The sequence below is a fragment of the Lynx canadensis genome, chromosome D2 (assembly GCF_007474595.2).
Source record: "Lynx canadensis isolate LIC74 chromosome D2, mLynCan4.pri.v2, whole genome shotgun sequence".
NCBI lineage: Eukaryota > Metazoa > Chordata > Mammalia > Carnivora > Felidae > Lynx > Lynx canadensis.
The window spans coordinates 37,215,040-37,234,422 of record NC_044313.2 but is presented as its reverse complement, the minus strand read 5'-3'; the positions used below and the strand labels follow the sequence as shown (position 1 = coordinate 37,234,422).

General features: G+C 42.4%; 1 protein-coding gene across 1 annotated transcript in view; it reads right to left on the bottom strand.

Moving 5' to 3' along the window:
- The window catches only part of PANK1 (pantothenate kinase 1), a 54,931-nt gene that overhangs the window by 20,609 nt on the left and 14,939 nt on the right, over positions 1–19,383 (bottom strand). Inside the window, 1 exon segment of the mRNA XM_030334499.1 lies at positions 6,680–7,032. Coding sequence (XP_030190359.1) covers positions 6,680–7,032 — 353 coding nt within the window.

Genomic DNA, 19,383 nt, shown 5'->3' with positions numbered 1-19,383 from the left:
ATCTCTGCTATACATTTTACTGAGGGGTGGATATTTCCAAAGCCCAGGTCATGCATCCCCAAACTGGGAAACAGAAATTAGTCACTTTCGGAGACCTGTAGAGACCTCCCTCAAAAGTCTTCACCATCCAGGAAAAAGTCCAGGCTCCCAAGTGTTAAGCAATGGGCCAAATCCTTACTTGGATATTCAAACAGACCAACTGAAATTCAGAACAAGATGGGAATTACTCCCCAGACTTTCTACTTTATAAATACAACTATATTAACCTTGTGGAAAGCCTAAAACAGCACGTTCAGATCCTAGCTATGGAAAACCACTCATTCTCCAAAAAACACATTTAGTTTCTTTTATATCGGGGGGTAACAAATGCAAATACCTCCAGGATACAGTAAGAAAACATGAAGAGTGAAGCCCTTGAGTGGATGTAAAGTAACAGGATGATGGGGATTGTTGCACACAGGACAATATACACATATTTACAATTCGCCTGCAGCCCATTGTTGCCCTATGGTAAAGGGGGTTCAGTGTAATAAATTATCTGACAGCGAATTAACTTTTTAAAAATATTGCAGGCCAACCAAACATTTCTGTGGGCTGATTCTGACTTCTATCCTACTAGCTTTATATATATTCTAATGCTCATCTCTATAATGGGTCTTAAATGATGATAGATCTGAAACATCAGATCCAGCAAACACGCAGATGAAGCTATAACTAATGTGAACATCACCTTGTAACCAAGGTGTGCTGGTAAATGTTTAACAACCAGCTCTCTGGGAGCAAAAGCCCTGTTTTATAGCATTTACCAATTTCTGTGGCATAATCGCCCCCACAATGGCTAATTTCAAGCTCCCAACATGATGTCACTAACACAGAGTTGAGAAGACATGCACACAATGAGCTCTCCTAAGCCGGTAGGAACTGGCCCCAGCACCCCACTGCTTGTAAGTCTCCTCACCACTTTCAGAAAGTATGGCTTCTGCCAATTCCTAAATAATTAAGCTTAAACTACTCCCCAAATATAAAAGCAACAAACCTAAGCTTGTCCTAAGACTCAAACTCTGTGTAAATAATGGAAGCTAGTAAAAAATTGTATGATCTCATCTGTAGGACTTGAGGCAGGGAAGCTATTATTATTATTATTATTATTATTATTATTATTACTCATTTTGCAGATGAAACGCATCACCAGGGGTCAGCTGTTAAGTGACCTATCCCGGATCCCAAGGCTAGCAAGTAGGGGAAGAGGTAGAGTAGAAAAAACTTTCAAACTTACAACTATGATGAACTCACATTGTTTGACCAGTACTAAAGTCACCTGAGCAAGCGTACGGGTGTGGTGGGATTCTCAAACTATAGGACCCATCAGAATCACCAGGAGGGTTTGTTGAAACACAGACCATTGGGCTCCACTCCCAGGGATTCTGACTGTATTTCTAACAATATCCCAGGTGATGTTGATGCTGCTGGGCCTTGGACCACACAGTATTAGGAGCTGAAGAGCTGGGATGAGTCCATGACCCCAGAACAGTGAGTACAGGTGTTCAATAAGGTCACATACTCTCCCTAATAGCACCTGCCTTATCTAACTTATAGAGCTATTATCTTCAAGAATCAAATGAGGGGTGCATGGGTGGCTCAGTTGGTTGAGCATCTGCCTCTTGATTTCAGCTCAGGTCATGATCCCAGGGTCGTGGGCGTGAGCCCTGTGTGGGGCTCTGCACTAAGCATGGAGCCTGCTTGAGATTCTCTCTCTCTCTCTCTCTCTCTCTCTCTCTCTCTCAAAAAAAAAAAAAAAAGAAACAAATGAGACACCTGTGTTAAAATGTTTTGGCTACTATAAAGAACTATACACATGGGTTCTAATTATGTGAGAAATAAAATAATTTGGGACTTCTTCTCTTGAGTTGAAATGCACTGTTCCACTATTGGAAACACTATTTCCACAATGAAGACCCTAATTTGTAGAGGGAGTTCTATGATACCTCTATGCTAATATTAGAAAAAATGTGGGTCCTAAATGCAAGGCATGCTCAGGATACAATTAGGTGAAAGGTTCTCCTTATGTGCTTCAGCCCAGTCTGTCAAAAATAACTAAATAAGGAGTTAAATAGATAAATCTGGTAAAAAACAAAAAACAAAAACCAAAAAACCCCAAAAACATCCCAAGAGGTTCCATATCCACTCCTATGGGGTTATTTGATGGACCTGCCCCAAACCAGCTATATTACTCCCCTTGAGAGTTGAGAAATAAGTCACCAAATTGTATTTTAGACATGAATAAAATACACATCTGGATGATACCCTACACTTCCCAAGGGTGCTTTTGAGGACACTGGTTCCATAAAACATATTGGAAGATGCAGAAACCACCAATGGCAGAAATGAAGAATAATTTGCATATAAAAGAGTTGATTCTGAATTACAAATTTCACTCTGGGCTCTTTTTTCTTCTCAAAGAAGACCTAGGAGACCCGAGACAGATGAATTTCAAACATGTTCTGTGAGTAAGAAATATAACAAAACCTCCAAGATGGCTTCTTCCTCCCTGCACCCAATAATAAAGAGGCCATAGCGTCAAGCCAGTCACAAGTGGAGAATGACATTGTCTACCAAACCTTATGCTGCTGCAATATCACGAATTAGTCCCTGGATTAATAATAGGAACCAAGCTAATAAATGTTCTTGAATGATCCACTTAGATTTAGATTTTCACATTTCCACAATTGTCCTCCCTCTTCCTGATAATTTTTCCACTAAACTTTTTTTTTTTTTTTTTTTTTTTTTTTACTGTTTAGTTATTTTTGAGAGAGAGAGACAGAGCATGAGTGGAGAAGGGGCAGAGAGAGAAGGAGACACAGAATCTGAAGCAGGCTCCAGGTCCTGAGCTGTCAGCACAGAGCCCAACACAGGGCTCGAACTCGTGAACCATGGGATCATGACCTGAGTTGAAGTCGGACACTTAACCAACTGAGCCACCCTGGTGCCCCTCTAGTGAGTTCTTCAAAAGAAAACTCACAGAATAGAGACAGGGGATAGACAAGTCTTCTCCTTGAAGATTACTTTCTTCAATGGTGGGATTCCTCACTGGCTTATCAATTTTTAGACCATTTGTAGTTAGATTAAGTTTTTCTTCTGTGTTCCATTTTGGTGTATCATTAACTCAGAAGGCTAACTTCTGAGTGTCAGAAGTTTATTTGTGACAGTGACCCTAAAATGTTAAAAGGAGAAGAAAGGAAAAAAGGAAAGAAGAGAGAAAAGAAAGAAGGGGGAAAAAAAGGAAGAAAGAATTGCAGCTTTGTTCAGTTGAAAGTATTCTACATGGGGGTCTAACTTAATGCTTGTCTCATGGTGTATAGCTCTTTCTTGTACATTCTAAATTGGATGAAGACTAGTTGATATTATTTAAGGATTTAAGTATATTTACTATAAATGAAAAAGATATAGTCATTAGATATAACAATTGCTGACTATTCAGGGTCTGCTGAACATCTTTCAGTTAGCTCTAACTACTCAGGCTTTAAAAACACACTTCTGCAAAGCTGTATTATACCCCAATCAGTAATTTTATACAATAACAATGACAGGACTTTATAGTGTGTGTGTGTATATATATATATATATATATATATATATATACACACACACACACATATCTCGATATATATATCTTGATATATATATCTTGATATATATATCTTGATATATATCCATATATATATATATATATATATATATATATATATATACATACTGCTTTATGTTGTCAGATTCCTTAGTATATATATTGATCATTTACAACCAACCACGTAAGCACCTTCAATTTTCTACTCTGGAAAAGGGAAGAGACAAAAGCTTGCATTTAGCACACCTAAGGGTCTTAGTACTTACTGTTCCCTCTGCCTAAAATACCCTTCCCCAGATACTGGTCTGATGTGCTTCATTACTTCTTTTGGTTCCTGCACCAATGTTACCTCATCACACTAAAGTCTCCCAACACTCCCTATCTCCTTTACTCTGCTTTTTTCCTCCCTCCATAATATACATACATATATGTGTGTGTGTGTGTGTGTGTGCGTGTGCGTGTGTGTGTGTGTAGTGGCGGTACATTCTATATTCACTTGCTTATTTAATTACTGACCATCTCCCCACACTATAAGGTAGCTCCTCAAGGGCAGGGGCTTTGTTTTGTTCCCAACAGTACTTGACGCCCAGAAGGAGCACAATACATACTTGTGTACTGTGGACAGAGGATGGTAAGACCTATTCATCCTCACAAACTTTGGAAGGATAGGGGCACATAACTCAGCACCCTGGCAAACAGGCTATGGGAAGCGATGAATTCTGTCTTCGCTTTGGCTGAGACTGAGCATGGAAACAGAAGGCAACCCATTTACTTTTTTATGGATGTATGCCCCCAGCTGGCCAGGCTGTTTGGCAAATACTCCAGACTTGCTCCCTGCTCCAATCTATTCATTAGGCTCCGACAGCCTGCCTGAAGGAGCAGCGCCTTCTTTACTCTGGTGGTAATAAGGTATGACCTTGCTTAGTTCAGAACCTTGAGAAACACACTTGCCCACAGCTAACATATATTGAGTAACTTTCTCTCAGAATGTATACTACCCAGAAGGAGGAATGGAGGCATTGAAGGATGTTGCATAAATGCTCTAGGTCACCTTGCTTCCCTTTAAGCTCCCTATTGGAGGTGTTCAGATAGGGTGACACAAGGAAGCTCCTAGCACTAGGGCTGGCTCAGCATTTTCTCCTGAATCAGAATTGAGCTGACACCCTAGTGCTTACAAGGGGGCACTACCACAGTCTCTTCATTTTAAAAAACGTTTTTAAGTTTGGTTATTTATTTTGAGAGAGAGACAGAGAGAGTGAGCAGGAGAGGGACAGAGAGAGGGAGAGAGAGAATCCCAAGAAGACTCTGCTCTGTCAGCATGGAGCCTGACATGGGGCTCGAACTCATCAATGTGAGATCACAACCTGAGCCAAACCCAAGAGTGGGACGCTTAACTGACTGAGCCACCCAGGTGCCCACTACTGAAGCCTCTTAATCTCTCTTTAGCTTTAGTTTCCTTATCCATGTAGGCCACGAATGCTATACTTTCTGGTCTCCAAAGGTGACTTCAGGCTCTGATGTCCTAGAACTCCTCCCTCTTCTCTTCATTTTCCTGCCACTTTTTTACAGATGATGAAGCTAAAAAGGGATATGTCTTGCTCGAAGTCACCCAGCTAGTTAAATGCAGAGACAACACTAAAATTCAGGTTCAATGCTTTTCCAATGATGAATTCACATTTAATTTTCATGCCCCTGGATCTCAGCCTTTTCAGTTTCCAAACTCTTTGATCATTGGGTCCCTTTGGTGGGAAAGAGATGCCATGAATCATTTAGGTAAGTGGCAGCACCAAATTCTACTGCTAGATCGGGAAAGGGGACACAGAAGAAAGAGCCAAAAGCTGATATCATCAGTCTCACTTAGGATACTGTGCTAGGACTCCAATGCCAGCATTCCTGGAAACTGCGTTGTACAATTAGTGGGATAAATGATGTTACTTTTGATGATGCAAATAAAATTTGCATTTATAGCTTTATTAAATGCCATGAATAATATATTGATTCATTAATTTTCACTAATGACAGACGTTGTGGCAAGACCGGATTTACACTAGTTCCAATGACAGAATGCCAGAACTTTATACCCCAGGCTTTGGAAACGTGTATTTTGTAACTCATCTCACTACATTTTCAACTTTCTGGCAAGACTAGCCCCCGTCTTCCAACCCTTTCGTCTCTAATGTCCAGTCACTTCTGCCGAGCCTAGCTTCCCTGATTTTCTCTTTACTTTCTACATCCATTATTTCACTTTATCCTCCTTTTGTTCCGTGCGGGTTGAGGCTGGGCGGTATAGAGATTATCCTGACTGCAGAGATGGGGAAATTGGAACACACAGCTGTTGAAAGATTGCTAAAGAAAGAGAAACATGAGATATCTTACTCATCCGTGTCCTCCATTTAGCCAGTTTTCTCAAATGTAAATGAGCAATGCAGAGCTGGTATGGACTGCCCATTGGGAGACAGCATTATTCTTAGTACGTGAAATCACGCTCCCCAAATCTTACTCGCTAATAAAGGAAGTCACCTATAAATAGTATCAGGTGTTTCATTTCTGTCTCGAACAAAACTTCTGAGTGACAGTCACAAAACAAAAAAAGACACTCAGAGCAAATAATAGGTAGACGGCAGTAAAAAATGTTCGCAGGATGTATAGAAAGCCTCTCTGGCGGGCCTCAGTCTCTCTAGCTAGAAAACCGGCATGGTGTTTATGCTTTTCACGACACCGTGAAAAGCATCTGTGGAAAAGTCAAAGATACTTCGGACAGGGATGGATACCATCTCATCTTTGGCATATTGTGCAACAGTAGCTGTAGCAGTAGCTGTAGCAAAGATGATGACAATAGCTAATATTTACGAGCATTTACTAAATGCCAGGGACATACTACTGTCTCATCGAATCCTTAACAACCCTAGGAGGTAGGAACTACTCATATACAGGAGGGAACGGAGGCACAGACAAGGTGAGGTAAACCTGTCCAGAGCCCAAGACTAGTACTCTAGCTCTTCCATATGAGAAGCCAGGTGGTTTTGTTGTTTAACAAGTACAAACCTGACATACCATTCTGAAGTCCTTTTCGAACTTGAAAGCCCCACCTCCCGTGGCACAGAGCGTGGTGTGGAGGCTGGAGAAGTTCTTCTCGCTGCCCATCTGAATGAACCTGTGCATAGCACAGCTGGGGAAGCGGATGAAGTGCAGGTTCCCTTTGCGCCCACACATGGTCAGATTTTTCAGTTCTAGATGGACGTCTCGGATCCCGGTTTTCCCATAAGCCGTATTAGAAGTCAAATACTTTCTGATGCTCTTCAGGTTCTCTACCTCCTCTTGCTCCTCTTCGGCTGTAATATCCTTTGGCTCAAAGTAGACCAATTTAACCAGCGTTCCACCGATGTCCATCCCAAACCACGGGAAGGCTAGAGGACAGAAAGATAGTACTGGTGAATCCCATGCATTGGGAGAGACGTTCAATTTCTGAATATTCAATAACGAAATGCAATGGTGTCACATCTGAACGTGCATTTAATATCCACGCCACCTGAATTCAACCAGACGTGCCTAAAAGAAGAGACAGGCAAGGGGGAATCCGCCATTCGAGTGGTGCCCATGTGTCTGCCCACAGTCCACTCAGACTGTGCCTCAGAACTGAGGTTGAGAAGAGAACTAAGACGTTGCAGTCCCCTAGGCTGGTCTCAATTCCCAGGGCTTCTCAGAGCTCGAGTGTCTCCCCAAGCTGAGCACAATTCCAATATTTAAAGATTTCTTTTTGCAGGCACCATGGCTCTCAAAAGCTCTCTTATCAGAATCTCAGTCAAAGAAACAGTGATCTGTTCCAATGCCAGGGGAAAAACTGGCTATGCCAGGTGTACCCGAGGCGTGATGGTCTCTAACCCACTTGGCACACCCCTAGGGCACTTTGCAGTAACAACTGAAAGAGTTTTCAATTTTTGCCTCCATGAGCCGACTCCACTGCTTTAATCTACAGAATAGGCAGGAAGGAGAAAGTGAGAGAAAGTGGGTGATGAGAGATGATGATCCTATGGTGACAGAACTCTAAAAAGCTATAGCTCCTCTTATAGCTCATTTCTTCATTAAGCAGAGTCACTCTCTTCATCTCAAATGGCCTGCTAAGGAGTCCTCAAGCCAGCAGTGTGTCAGACTCACCTTTAGCATCCCAATTCTGGTCTCCTCTCTCACAGGTTCTGACTTTAATTCAAGGCTGCAACCTGGGCATGAGTATTTTTTGAAAGTTCCCCAGTGGTTCCAATCTGCAGGCTTGGGAATCACTAAACTGGAAGAACCATGGCCTCTGACAGGCAAGCCCACAAATGAGCACAGCTCCTGACCAGGTCTGCAACCTAAGGCAAGCCTTTAGGAGACGGGGTGTGTGTGTGTGTGTGTGTGTGTGTGTGTGTGTGTGTACGTATATATCTATAAAGCCTCCTGGAGATGTTTATCTATAACAAATCTCCATCATAATTATTTTTGTTATTAAAAGAACAGGCCAAGCTCCCTGAACTGGCTAACTTCATTCAGAGGCAGCCTAGAAAGTTAACGCTGTGTTGTCAGATGCTCTGCAGTGAACACAGAGCAAACCCAAATGAGATTCCAAAATCTGGGGTCTCCCTTTTCATTTCCATCAGTAGACTCCATGGACTAAATCTGAAACTGTAATATTAAAACTGAGTTTAAAGATATAGGGAGCAGGGGTGCCTGGAATGGCTCAGTCGGTCGAGCGTCTGATGCTTGGGTTTGGCTCAGGTCATGAACTCACGGTTTTTGAGTTCGAGCCCCACATCAGGCCCTGTGCTGACAGTGCGGAGCCTGCTTGGGATTCTCTCTCCTTCTCTCTCTGCCCCTCCCCCACTTGCACTGTCTTTATCTCTTAAAATAAATTAAATTAAATTAAATTAAATTAAATTAAATTTAAATTTAAAAAAAGATACAGGGAGATACAATGACTTCTTTCAATAAATTTATTTTATTCCGCCCTAGAGAACATCCATATGAGCCCTGGTCAGGTTGTGCATGCCACACCCAGAGGTCACATTGCCAGGAGCATAAGTGAGACTACAGAAGTTCTTTTTTCTGGGCTGCCCTACTACTTTGCCCTCGACATCAGTAGGCTGGGGAGGGTGGAAGGAGAGGAACACAGCAGGAAGCCATCCCCGCACGTGCGATTTTCTCTCCAGTGCTTCGCTGCTGTCATCTTAGCTGTAATCCAAGCCAGCTGTTCCACACTTGGAAACACTAACCCTTAACAGTATGAAAAATGAAATCCCAAACTCGCCCAAACACTAAGAGCAGCAGATTCCACTGACAAGACCGAGGTGACAAGACCAAGTCCTGTGATAACTACGGAAGTTTGCAAAGCAAACGCTTGTCCCGGCAGATCACAGAAAACCGGAAACAGTTCATCACCACTGGTCAGTTCAACTCACAGGTGATGTTTCTTGGTCTGGTCTCTAAAACTCGCTGTCAGTATAGGTAATAGGAAAAGCCTCAAATCAGGATTCACAACTGCTTCCCATACGCAGGAGCCAGTAACCAGCTCACTGTCACTCCCTCCACCTCTCTAAGATCTCATTTCCAGCATCTGTGGAGGGAGTGGATTGCAGTATAATGGTCTCCAGTTCTCTTCCTACTACAGACTTCCTACGGATTCTTTCAGAAGTATAATAAAATCGCAACCACCCCCAACCACGTAGGCTGACCAGAGCCCTAATTTCAACCTCCACTGAAATACTTGTGCCATGTCAACAGGTGTCAGGACTATGCAACCAGTGTTGCAGGTATAATCCTTTCTTCTCATAGTAGGAAAGACACCTACCACTGGACAGGATGGGGGAAGGGTATTCTGGAACTTTGCTAGGCTACTCATTTGGAAACACTGTGGCAACATCTAGTAAAATGAAAAGTACTAGTACATTTTTAATCCAGCTAATCCCTCTCCTGGACCGTATTCAAAAAGCACCAGCATTTGAGGATAGGTATAAGAATATTCTTGCAGCACCCTTTGCAGTGGCCAAATTAAAACAAAAACAAAAACAGAACAGAAAACAAATTGCATACCCAGTAACAGGAAAACACAGTGTATTCTTTCCAAATCATGGAATACTGGACAGCCACTGAAAAGAATGAATGAGATCTATACCAGCTGCCTGGAGAGACAGCCCTAAGCTTCTGTTAATGAGAAAAGTAAGAGATAGCCAGAAGTGTAAATAATTTGGTTTGAAAAAAAAAGGGGGAGGGAAGGAAGGCAGGAAAGAAGGCAGGTGGAAAGGACACCCGTAGGTTTATGATTATATGATTATATATCTGCTGAAAGATATAGAAAGCTATCAATCCCTCCAGGTTGTTAATACCTTTAGGAGGTGGCAGAGGTAAGCAGGTTGTATGGGTGGAAGCTAGAGACTGGGGGAGGGGATGGAGAAAATTCTACACTCAGACATTTCGGTACATGCAGAAGTAAAAAAGAATATAAGAATAATTCAGTGACAGTGAAAAATAGGAGACCTCCCAGCACAGGATGGACAGAACACGCTGTGTGAAACCCAGAAAATAACCTAGTTCTGTAGTAGAAATCCAGGATTCACGAAGCCACAGCTGCCCCCAGCCCTCTGCGATGAAGGGTCCCTCTGTGGTCTTTTGTGGATGCTGGTAAGTACAAGCATCCGCAAAGAGGTCTTACTTTTAAAAAACGTGACAGGGGACCTAAACATTTCATATGTTATTTAGAATCCTGCTACCTCCCTCCTGCCTCACCTCCTGCTCATTTCAAAGCTTTTGCTGGCCACTCAACAGAATGGTGGAAAAAAGTGTAGAGCTCTGAAAATTCCCTTAAATGTTGTATCAGCAGTTTTGTTTGAGGTAAGGGAATAGAGATCAGAATACTGTATTAGTTTACATGGCAAGAGAAATTGCTTTCATTTACCTATGTTCTTGTCTTTTCTGTTTATGTGTGTTGTTTACTCATTTTTGAGAGAGAGAGAGAGACAGAGAGAGAGAGAGAGAGAGCGAGAGATGTGCTTAGAAAGTAATTGACTGGTTTACAAACCAAAAGAAAAGGGAATCAAGTCTATTAAGTCAGACTCACAGGGTTGGAAAAAGCAGCCGCTTCTCTTTCCCAAGAGATAAACAATGAAATGAGAAAAGTCTTTGCAGGGAAGAGGTCAATTAGCACTTAGCTTTGGGGTGAAAGAGAAGGGCTATCACGCTCAATCTTAACACTCTGAAAGGGTTACAGTGTGTCGGCAGCAGTTGACGTCATGGCTCCTTAGTTCATTCTTTCAATTAGAATACCTCAGGGAAAAAGAGACCAGAGGTGTGGCTTCCCAACCAAAGGCTGACAGGCTCAAAGTATCACCAATTAAGTTAATAAAGAAAGGTTGGGAGCAAAACCACAAAGGCATACAGTGAACAGAAGCATGCCAAGGGCTGAGGGCTTGGCATACGGAAATAAACTAGAGCTAAATAGATAGGAAACTGATTTCCTTTTGAAAAGAGTCGTACTGCCAGAGAAACCAAAAGCTGAACACTTGAGTCCCCCAACCCTCTAAAGTCTGCTGGGAGAGCTGCTCAGCTCCTACGGAGGGCATATTCTTCCGTCTTACTTTAGTTGTGATCAAGGAGGTTATTGGGAAAAACCAAGACCTGAAGCAATGGATTGGGGAGCCCCTTCCCGAGACAACAGTCAGGACCCCAGAGGAACACCCTCTACATACTGGTCACCAGATGGATTTCAGAATTGCTTCAGCAGTTTAGAATGATTGAGGACCAATGAATGGATGTCTCCCGTTCACCTCCTTTCTGAATAAGAGTGTATATTGAGGTTTCCAATCTTTTTTTCACCGTTACATATTCACATACAATGTGGGGGAGGGGGCACAGCAGGTAACTGGCCTCTTTGAGTTCAGAAGTCTCTAGCTCAAGAGGACCCACCTCTGGAGTTGATGTCGAAACAACTTTGTATCACCCCCTCATTTAGATCCTACTGCACATCATCCAGATGCCACGACTGGGTGAGGCTACAGGGTTGTCTGCTCTGGGGTGCGAATGGCTGTATTTCACCTGCGGTTTCGGAGAGCAAGCCAGCTATTTGGTAATCAGAAAAGTAAATTGCGATAGTCACTAGTGCTGCTGGCCAAATATTTCCAGTTCTCTCCCTTTTAGTCTCATGGGGTGAGACTGCAGCCCCCGGACATTTTATAACTGAGCTGGGCAATGTGCCTCATCTAGTCAGCGAGTTGTACATGGACATGGGGTACATCACTTCCAGGCAAGAGCACTTACGGCCGGGGTGAAACCCTTCAGAGCTCCTTCTCTGTTACCATGTCCAGCAAGATCCAAGATAATGATGAGTCAGGGGGAGCGGGAGCCAGAATGGGGCCCGAACCACCTCCTTGATGGGCTTATAGTTTGAATGAGAAATAAACCTTTGTTGTTTTAGGCACTGGGATTTAAGGGCTGTTATGCAGAATGATTTGCATATCCTCACTGATATACTCTACGTCAAAATCCACCCCCGCACCCCCCCCCCCCAACCCTCCTTCTCCTGCAGAACCAGATCCAGGGACTGCCAGTATCGCCGATAAACATGTGGTAGCTGGGTGTTAATAAAAAGGTATGTAGGTCCTGTTGTATTTAGCTCTGTCTAAAAATTTCTAAAAACACAAACCAAGATTGGCACTCTGGTAGTAATTTAAAACTGTGAAATGAATCTGTATTCCAAATACTGTAGTGAAAATATTTACAAGTTTTATTGGTCATCAATGGCTTTGAAACAAAGCCTGTTTCTTAGAGACGTTTTTGGAGCACTAGAATAGTCTCTGAGAGACACCTATGCTTCCTGTAGTAAATGTCAAGGGTTGCACAATGACCTTATACAGTGACCAAATAGCATCAATGAGCAAAGACTCCCCCCCACCGCCCCCGCAAACAAAAAACAAAAAACAAAACCCCCAACGACCACAATGCAGAAAAGGTCAGAGAAACTATTTTAAAGGGCTAAGGGAGCCTGATACTAGAAAATCTACCTCCTCTTGAACAACAGCCAGACCTTTAAGGTGTTCTTGGTGAGGCAAAGTTCACTAATACCGATATTTCTTCCTGTATGTAAGAGTAACTCCTTTGGGCACAAGTTTGACTTAGCAACCAGTTGCTGTCCTGCACAGTTTAACACATTTGTTGAGGTTCCACCAAGCTGGAATTGGATGAAATAATTGTGAATAGAAGGACTGAATTTCTTTTCCCACTGTTTGTGAATAGATTTGTTGAACAAATTAATGGGTAGAAAAGATATTTGAGTATTGTGTAATCAGAAAAAAGAAAAGACTTTTAAGGCACTGATATTGACGCTACATGAATACTAATTATGTTGAAGTTGCTTAAGGACCTCTACATGTTAACAAACAAAAACTGTTAATCTAGATCTGAGTGTGTAATAGAATTGTATTTCTTAAAGTATTTGTTCTCTGAGGGCTAGCTTTCCCTTCACCATGTCTAAATGTAGTTGGTACTATAATGTAATCTTTGCTGATATATTCATAGAAACATTTAACTTGAAGAGGTGAAAGGGACCTTAGGTCGAGTCCAACATCCTGTTTACAGATAAGAAAATTATGGCTCAGAAAGATCAAGGAATTGTCCAAGGTCAATCACAGTAGCTTCAGAACCCGTTTTCAGTTTCATGAGCTAGCAAGCTCCCCATTTTGCAAGGCTTGTCCAAGTTCAGTGGCTTGTCACTTGAAATGACAGCACCCCCACAGATAGGATGATCGTGGGCAAGTTTCTTCCTTGAGCCATTGACTAAGCTGTAAGGCAGAGATGGGCTCACTGATTACTGAAGTTCTGTCCACTTCTCACATCCCACCATCCTAAACACACACACAAAGCCCTTCAAAACCACACTTTTAACTGCATGTAACGGAAGAGTTGAAAACCTAAGAACTATTTAAGGACCCTGCAGAAAGTGATACATGTAAAATTTAATAAAAGGGTTTCCATAACACTGTAAAGGAACCTGTAATTATTGCACACAGAGCAATCTGCTAAACATTAAATATTCTGTGCAAAGAAACTTGAGTCACGGTTTCTTGCAAATTAATGCACACCAGATTCCTTTAGTTTGAATTTTAGTCACATGGCAATCCCCAGGGTTGGCAAGGGTACAAGGACACAAGAACTTATAGAGTACCAATGGGAATGTAAACTGGTGCAATCTTTCCACGGGGGGTTTTGGAAATACCTATTAAAAAGCTCCAGATTCTTGCATTCTTTAATACATCGGTTCTGCTTTACCCTAAAGAAATAGTTATGCACGCATTCAAAAATTTATCTTAAAAAAAAATCACTGAACTTTTACCACTAATAACTAGAAAATTAATTACTGTCCAAAATTACAGAGTCGGTAGGTAAATTAAATAAATGACTGTCCATTCACACAAAGGGAAAAAAGGCCACCACTTTGTAGGACAGCATTTAATGATGTGAGGAGAATGTTCATTATATGTCGTTCGGTGAAAGGGCAGGTGATTAACTGGGACACGTGTATGATTACTATTTTGGATAAAAATTCAACAGCTCTTTGTGCACAGAAAACAAGACTAGAAACTTCAGGCTGAAATATTAACAGCTGTTATCTCTGGGTCATGGAGGAGGGTGGATTTTTTTCTTCTGTTTTTTCTGAAGATGCTTTTCAATTATTTACAATGATACATTTAATCTTAATAATCAGAGTTACTTTAGAATTCTCAAAAACTGCACTATAAAAATGCAAAAGAAAAAAAAATTGTTTTATTTGCTTCAATGCACCGATGGCAGATGTGGTCCCGCCCATGGGAAAGAGTGTGCCTACATTCCCCATCTCAACAGCCCCTCCCCTGCTCAGGCAGTACCCTGCCCATATCATGCCTGCTACTGAAATCCATTCGACACAGGCGATCAATGACAAGGAAAGCCTGAGCAAAGTCGTTTAACCAGTTAGATACTGGACATCCCTCAGGTGGGAATTTAGGGTAGGAAGAGTCCTGATTTACGCACCTGATTTACTGTCAGCGCAACACCTGTAAGTTAAAGTCAGCAATTCAAAACCACTTCGGGGGCAGAGGAATGTTTGGGGGAAAGGATCGTGGTGGGAAAGGTCACACATCCACATGTGACAAAAACCTTCCTTCCACTGGCACATGGCCTCCGATTCCTGTCAACTTTCTCCTTGGCAGGTGGGCTGGGAACAAAAAGGCTGATTTAAAGAAAAAAAAAATGCCGATCATATTCTCATCTGCGAGAGGGAGAAAGAATAGCAGGAATTCTTTCCAGCACTTTTGAGGCAGGCATAAGTATTATCACATCAGCCACCAGAACTAAGGCCTGATTTCACCAACTCCGCCATGCAGGCCCATGGTCTGTGACACACAATAGGCTCCGTGCCTAGGGCCTGCGATCTTTTTGGGCACTCACGAATGAAAATATTGTAATTTCTTTTAAACTTTCAGGTCGAAGAAAATGTGGTCACATGGCATCTCGACACATTCATCTTTCTACCAACAGAGTTGAAAATTATAACTTAAAATTTTTTTTTTATTCAGGAAGGAACCCATAAAGTGTCAGGAGTCCATGAGAGTTAGTCTGTGTTTATTTACATTTTGCTCCACACCCAGTCCCAGGTCAGAACTGACAAGACATCAGACCAGAGTCTGCTTTGCATTTGCAATTTGAACTGGATTCCTATGGATTGTTTACAATTTTATTTCCTTAAAGCAACTTCATTTTAGTACTTCATGCAACCAAATTTTATTTTCATTTTTGTTTTCAAAGTAGGCTCCATGCCCAACATGGGGCTTGAAGTCACAACCCTGAGATTACAAATCACGTGCTCTACTGACTGAGCCAGCCAGGTGCCCCAGAGTGCACTAAATTTTAAAGTTAACTGTTTAAATTACATTTATTTAAAAATGACAGGCTATATTCAACCACATTCGTTCTCAAATTTGCCTCATTATAAAAACTGCCTAAGGCACTTGTTAAAAATATGAACTCCCAGGCCATGGCCTGGAGATTGGGATGCAGCAGGACTGGAGAAAATATTTTCAACGAGGGGGACCTGTAATCCTCACTGGCCAAGTTCAAAACCACTGTTCTCACTGAATCAAAATGAGTGCTGTAAGTAGCTGGACCACAGTTTAAAAGTGAGAGATCAGAGTTTGAATGGGCTACTCTTGCTTGTAACTGTGAGGGAGCTCTAAGGAGGAACCCCGGGGTGGTGCCTGGTAATGACCTGGAAGAGGTTCCCATTCTGGAAACAGAAGGACCTGAACGCATCTAACTGCTTGTTAATGGAATTATTTACGGGCAATTTACAACATGAGTGCCGCAGTATTTAATTTTAAATACAGCTTTTGGATTTCCAGGTATCATCCATCCACAACGAAAGCCCCTGGCCGTGGGTTTAGAAACGTTCCACATATGATTAAGTTTTGGCAATGTGCTCCTCTCTCCCAGTGACTCCCATTTTTAAGGTAACCATGCATTTCTCCATAAGGAAGTCAGCTCAGACAACAGTACCGGTGTATTTAGGTCAGGCAGGCAGATGTTCTTTGATTTGCAACCCATGTGGTTGACCTTGACACAGACAACCACGTGAAATCAGAACAACAAACAGAAACACCAACGTGAAAGCTATGTTACTTTTTTTTTAGGTTAAGATTTGAGAGGCGGAAAAAAAAAAGCTCTTGCAGGGGGCCATTCTGGTGTCACCCACAAATGTATTCTTAGCTTGTCTTAGCTTGGACCTAGGCCAGCAGGAAGCAGGGGCAAGATGAAGCTAGAGGTGAAGGGACCCAAAAGGTCAAACCTTTTGACCTTTTAACCTAAGGTTAAAAAGCCTTTTCCTTGGGTCTCTTCCTTAAGGCCCTGAGCAGCTCAGGGAAGTGCAGTTTCGTTCCCAAGGTCCGAGAGCTTTCCCCTGCCACTCTTACGAGAGAAAATCAGAGTAGACAAAGGGATGTCACTCTAGTGACCACCGAGCTCATTTTGTTCCTGTCACCCCCACAGTCAAGCCCTGGATTTCTGTCCCAGGTCATAAGGAGGGGAAATAATAGACAGATGAAAACTGTTTCCCATTCTGCAGTCATCTTGTGAGGCTGAGGAAGTGGGGGGGGGGGCAGAAATACAATTACAGACAGTTAAGGTCATTGTCCCTATTTCTCACCAAGAACCTGTCTGTCCTGCCCAATCTAGAGGGAACAGAAGGTGAGTATCAACCTTCCACGTAGTCCTTGGCTTTGATTATGCCACCTTCATCATCAGAAGTACGGTCCCTGGAAGAAGATTCCGTAGTTTGGATTCTGCAGACACATGCCAAGGGACAAGCATACAGTGGCTCTTGAGGGCCACTCAAGATTGGCTCCAGTGTGATCATTTCAGCACCCATAATAGACCCGAGCGTCCACCCAGGAATGGCTCCTCCAGCTACCTAATGTCCTGCACTGAAGCTCAAGATGGCAATCTCATTACCTGCTTAAACAAATCCCAGTTTAAACCACCAAGAGGTTTAGCTTTCTGTCTTGACAAGCCACCAGAGCGTGCTTACTTACTCCAGGGATCTACCGACGATTTAATACCAGGGAGTGGTTAATTAAGGCTTTGGGGAGAACAGCATTGCCAAGTGGCACTGCCGGGCGGAACAACAGGTTTACCAGAAATGGGCTTTGTTCATGTATTTTAGCTCGATGGCAAGAGCCTGGCAGATCTTTAAAGTCGAGCTGGGGGATTTTGGGGGGGACTGAGAAAAGACGTGCCAACTGCTCACATGGCGCTGCAAGCTGGAAGAAAGAGGGGGTCACAAGTCCCTCTTCAAATAATCTGAGAACAACCACATGCTTATGGACCCAGTGATTCATGAACACATGTTTATGCCCGTGAAAGTCACCGTGGCACAGAGCCGGGATACGGCAATGTACCTGCCCTCTTGGCACTTGCTTTCCAGTCTGCAAGGACCGATTGTTAATCAAGAACAACCAGGAACGAGTGAAAACTGCTAGGAGTGAAATCCACATTATTTGAGGACCAGACCTCACTTAATTAAAACAATCCTTTAGGGGGCACCTGGCTGGCTAAATCGGTAGAGCATGTGACTCGATCTTGGGGTTGTAACTTCGAGCCCCAGCTTGGGTGTAGAGAGATTACTTTTAAAAAATTAAATCTTTAAAACAGTCTTTTAGTATTTATGAATGGCAGCTCTAAGCAGGGTTCCCTCTTAGGTACAATAACCATCACAAAGTAAAGCCTGATACTTCCTGGCCATTCGAGAACCTTGTAATTAAACTGGAGATGACACTCAAACCTACAAAAAGTTTAAAATCACTGGATGTTAGGGGTGCCTCGGTGGCTCAGTCGGTTAAGCGTCTGACTTCGGCTCAGGTCGTGATCTCCCAGTTCGTGGGTTCGAGCCCCGCGTCGGGCTCTGTGCTGACAGCTCAGGGCCTGGAGCCTGCTTCAGATTCTGTGTCTCAGTCTCTCTCTGCCCCTCCCTGGCTCACACTCTGTCTCTCTCTCTCTCTCAAACATAAACATTAAAAAAAATTTTTTTAATTAAAAAAAAAACAATAAAATCACTTGATGTTAGCATTGGAGGGACATAAGAGATCTTTTAGGGAAATGCATATCAAAACCACAATGAGATACCACTTCGAACCCACTAGAGTGACTATAATTTAAAAAACAGAAAATAACAAGTGTTGGTGAGGACGTGAAGAAACTGTGGCCCTCATACACCACTGGTGGGGATATAAAATAGTGCAGGGGTGCCTGGGCGGCTCAGCTGGTTAAGCTTCTGACTTCCACTCAGGTCATGATCTCCCAGTTCATGGATTCGAGCCCTGCATCAGGCTCTGTGCTGACAGCTCAGAGCCTGGAGCCTGCTTCGAATTCCGTGTCTCCCACTCTCTCTGTCCCTCCCCCACTCATGCTTTCTCTCTCTCTCTCTCTCTCAAAAATAAATACGCATTAAAAGATTAAAAAATAAAAAGAGCTTAATATTAAAAAAATAAAATAAAATAGTGCAGTCACTTTGGAAAACAGTCTGGCAGTTCTGCAGGAGGTTAAACGTGAGTTTGTATGTGATCTAGCAAGTCCACTCTCGGGTACATACCCAAGAGAAGTGAAAACCTGTCCCCATAAAAAGCTGTACACAAATGTTCATAGCAGTAGAAACACCCCAAATGTCCATCAACTGATGAATGGATTAATAACCCATGCTGTCTCCAGGCTATGAAGTATTATTTGGCAATAAAAAGGAATTAAATGCTCATATACGTTAAGACATAAATGAACCTTGAAAACACTATGCTCCAGGAAAGGAGTCAATCACAAAAAAGCACAGATAGTATGATTCCAATATATGAACTGTCCACAACAGGTAAATCTGTAGAGACAGAAATATCAGTGGTTGCCCGGTTTCAGGAGTTGTGGGGGCAAAAAGGAGTGACTGCTAAATAAGGTTTTGTAAGGGGGTGACGGAGTATTCTAAAATTGATTGTGGTAATGGTTGCACTCAAACCCACCTAACTGTACATGTTAAGTGGGTGAATTGCATGTGAATTCTATCTTAATAAAGCAGATTTCATGCATATATAAAGCTCTGACCTAAACCCTTCATTTCATAGATAACTTTTGAAATAGAAATGCCAAATTATAATTGCTTTTGAAAAAAAGTCTTTCTACAGATTTTCCCATATTTTTAAAGAAAATAAGCACAAGAAAATTTTAGA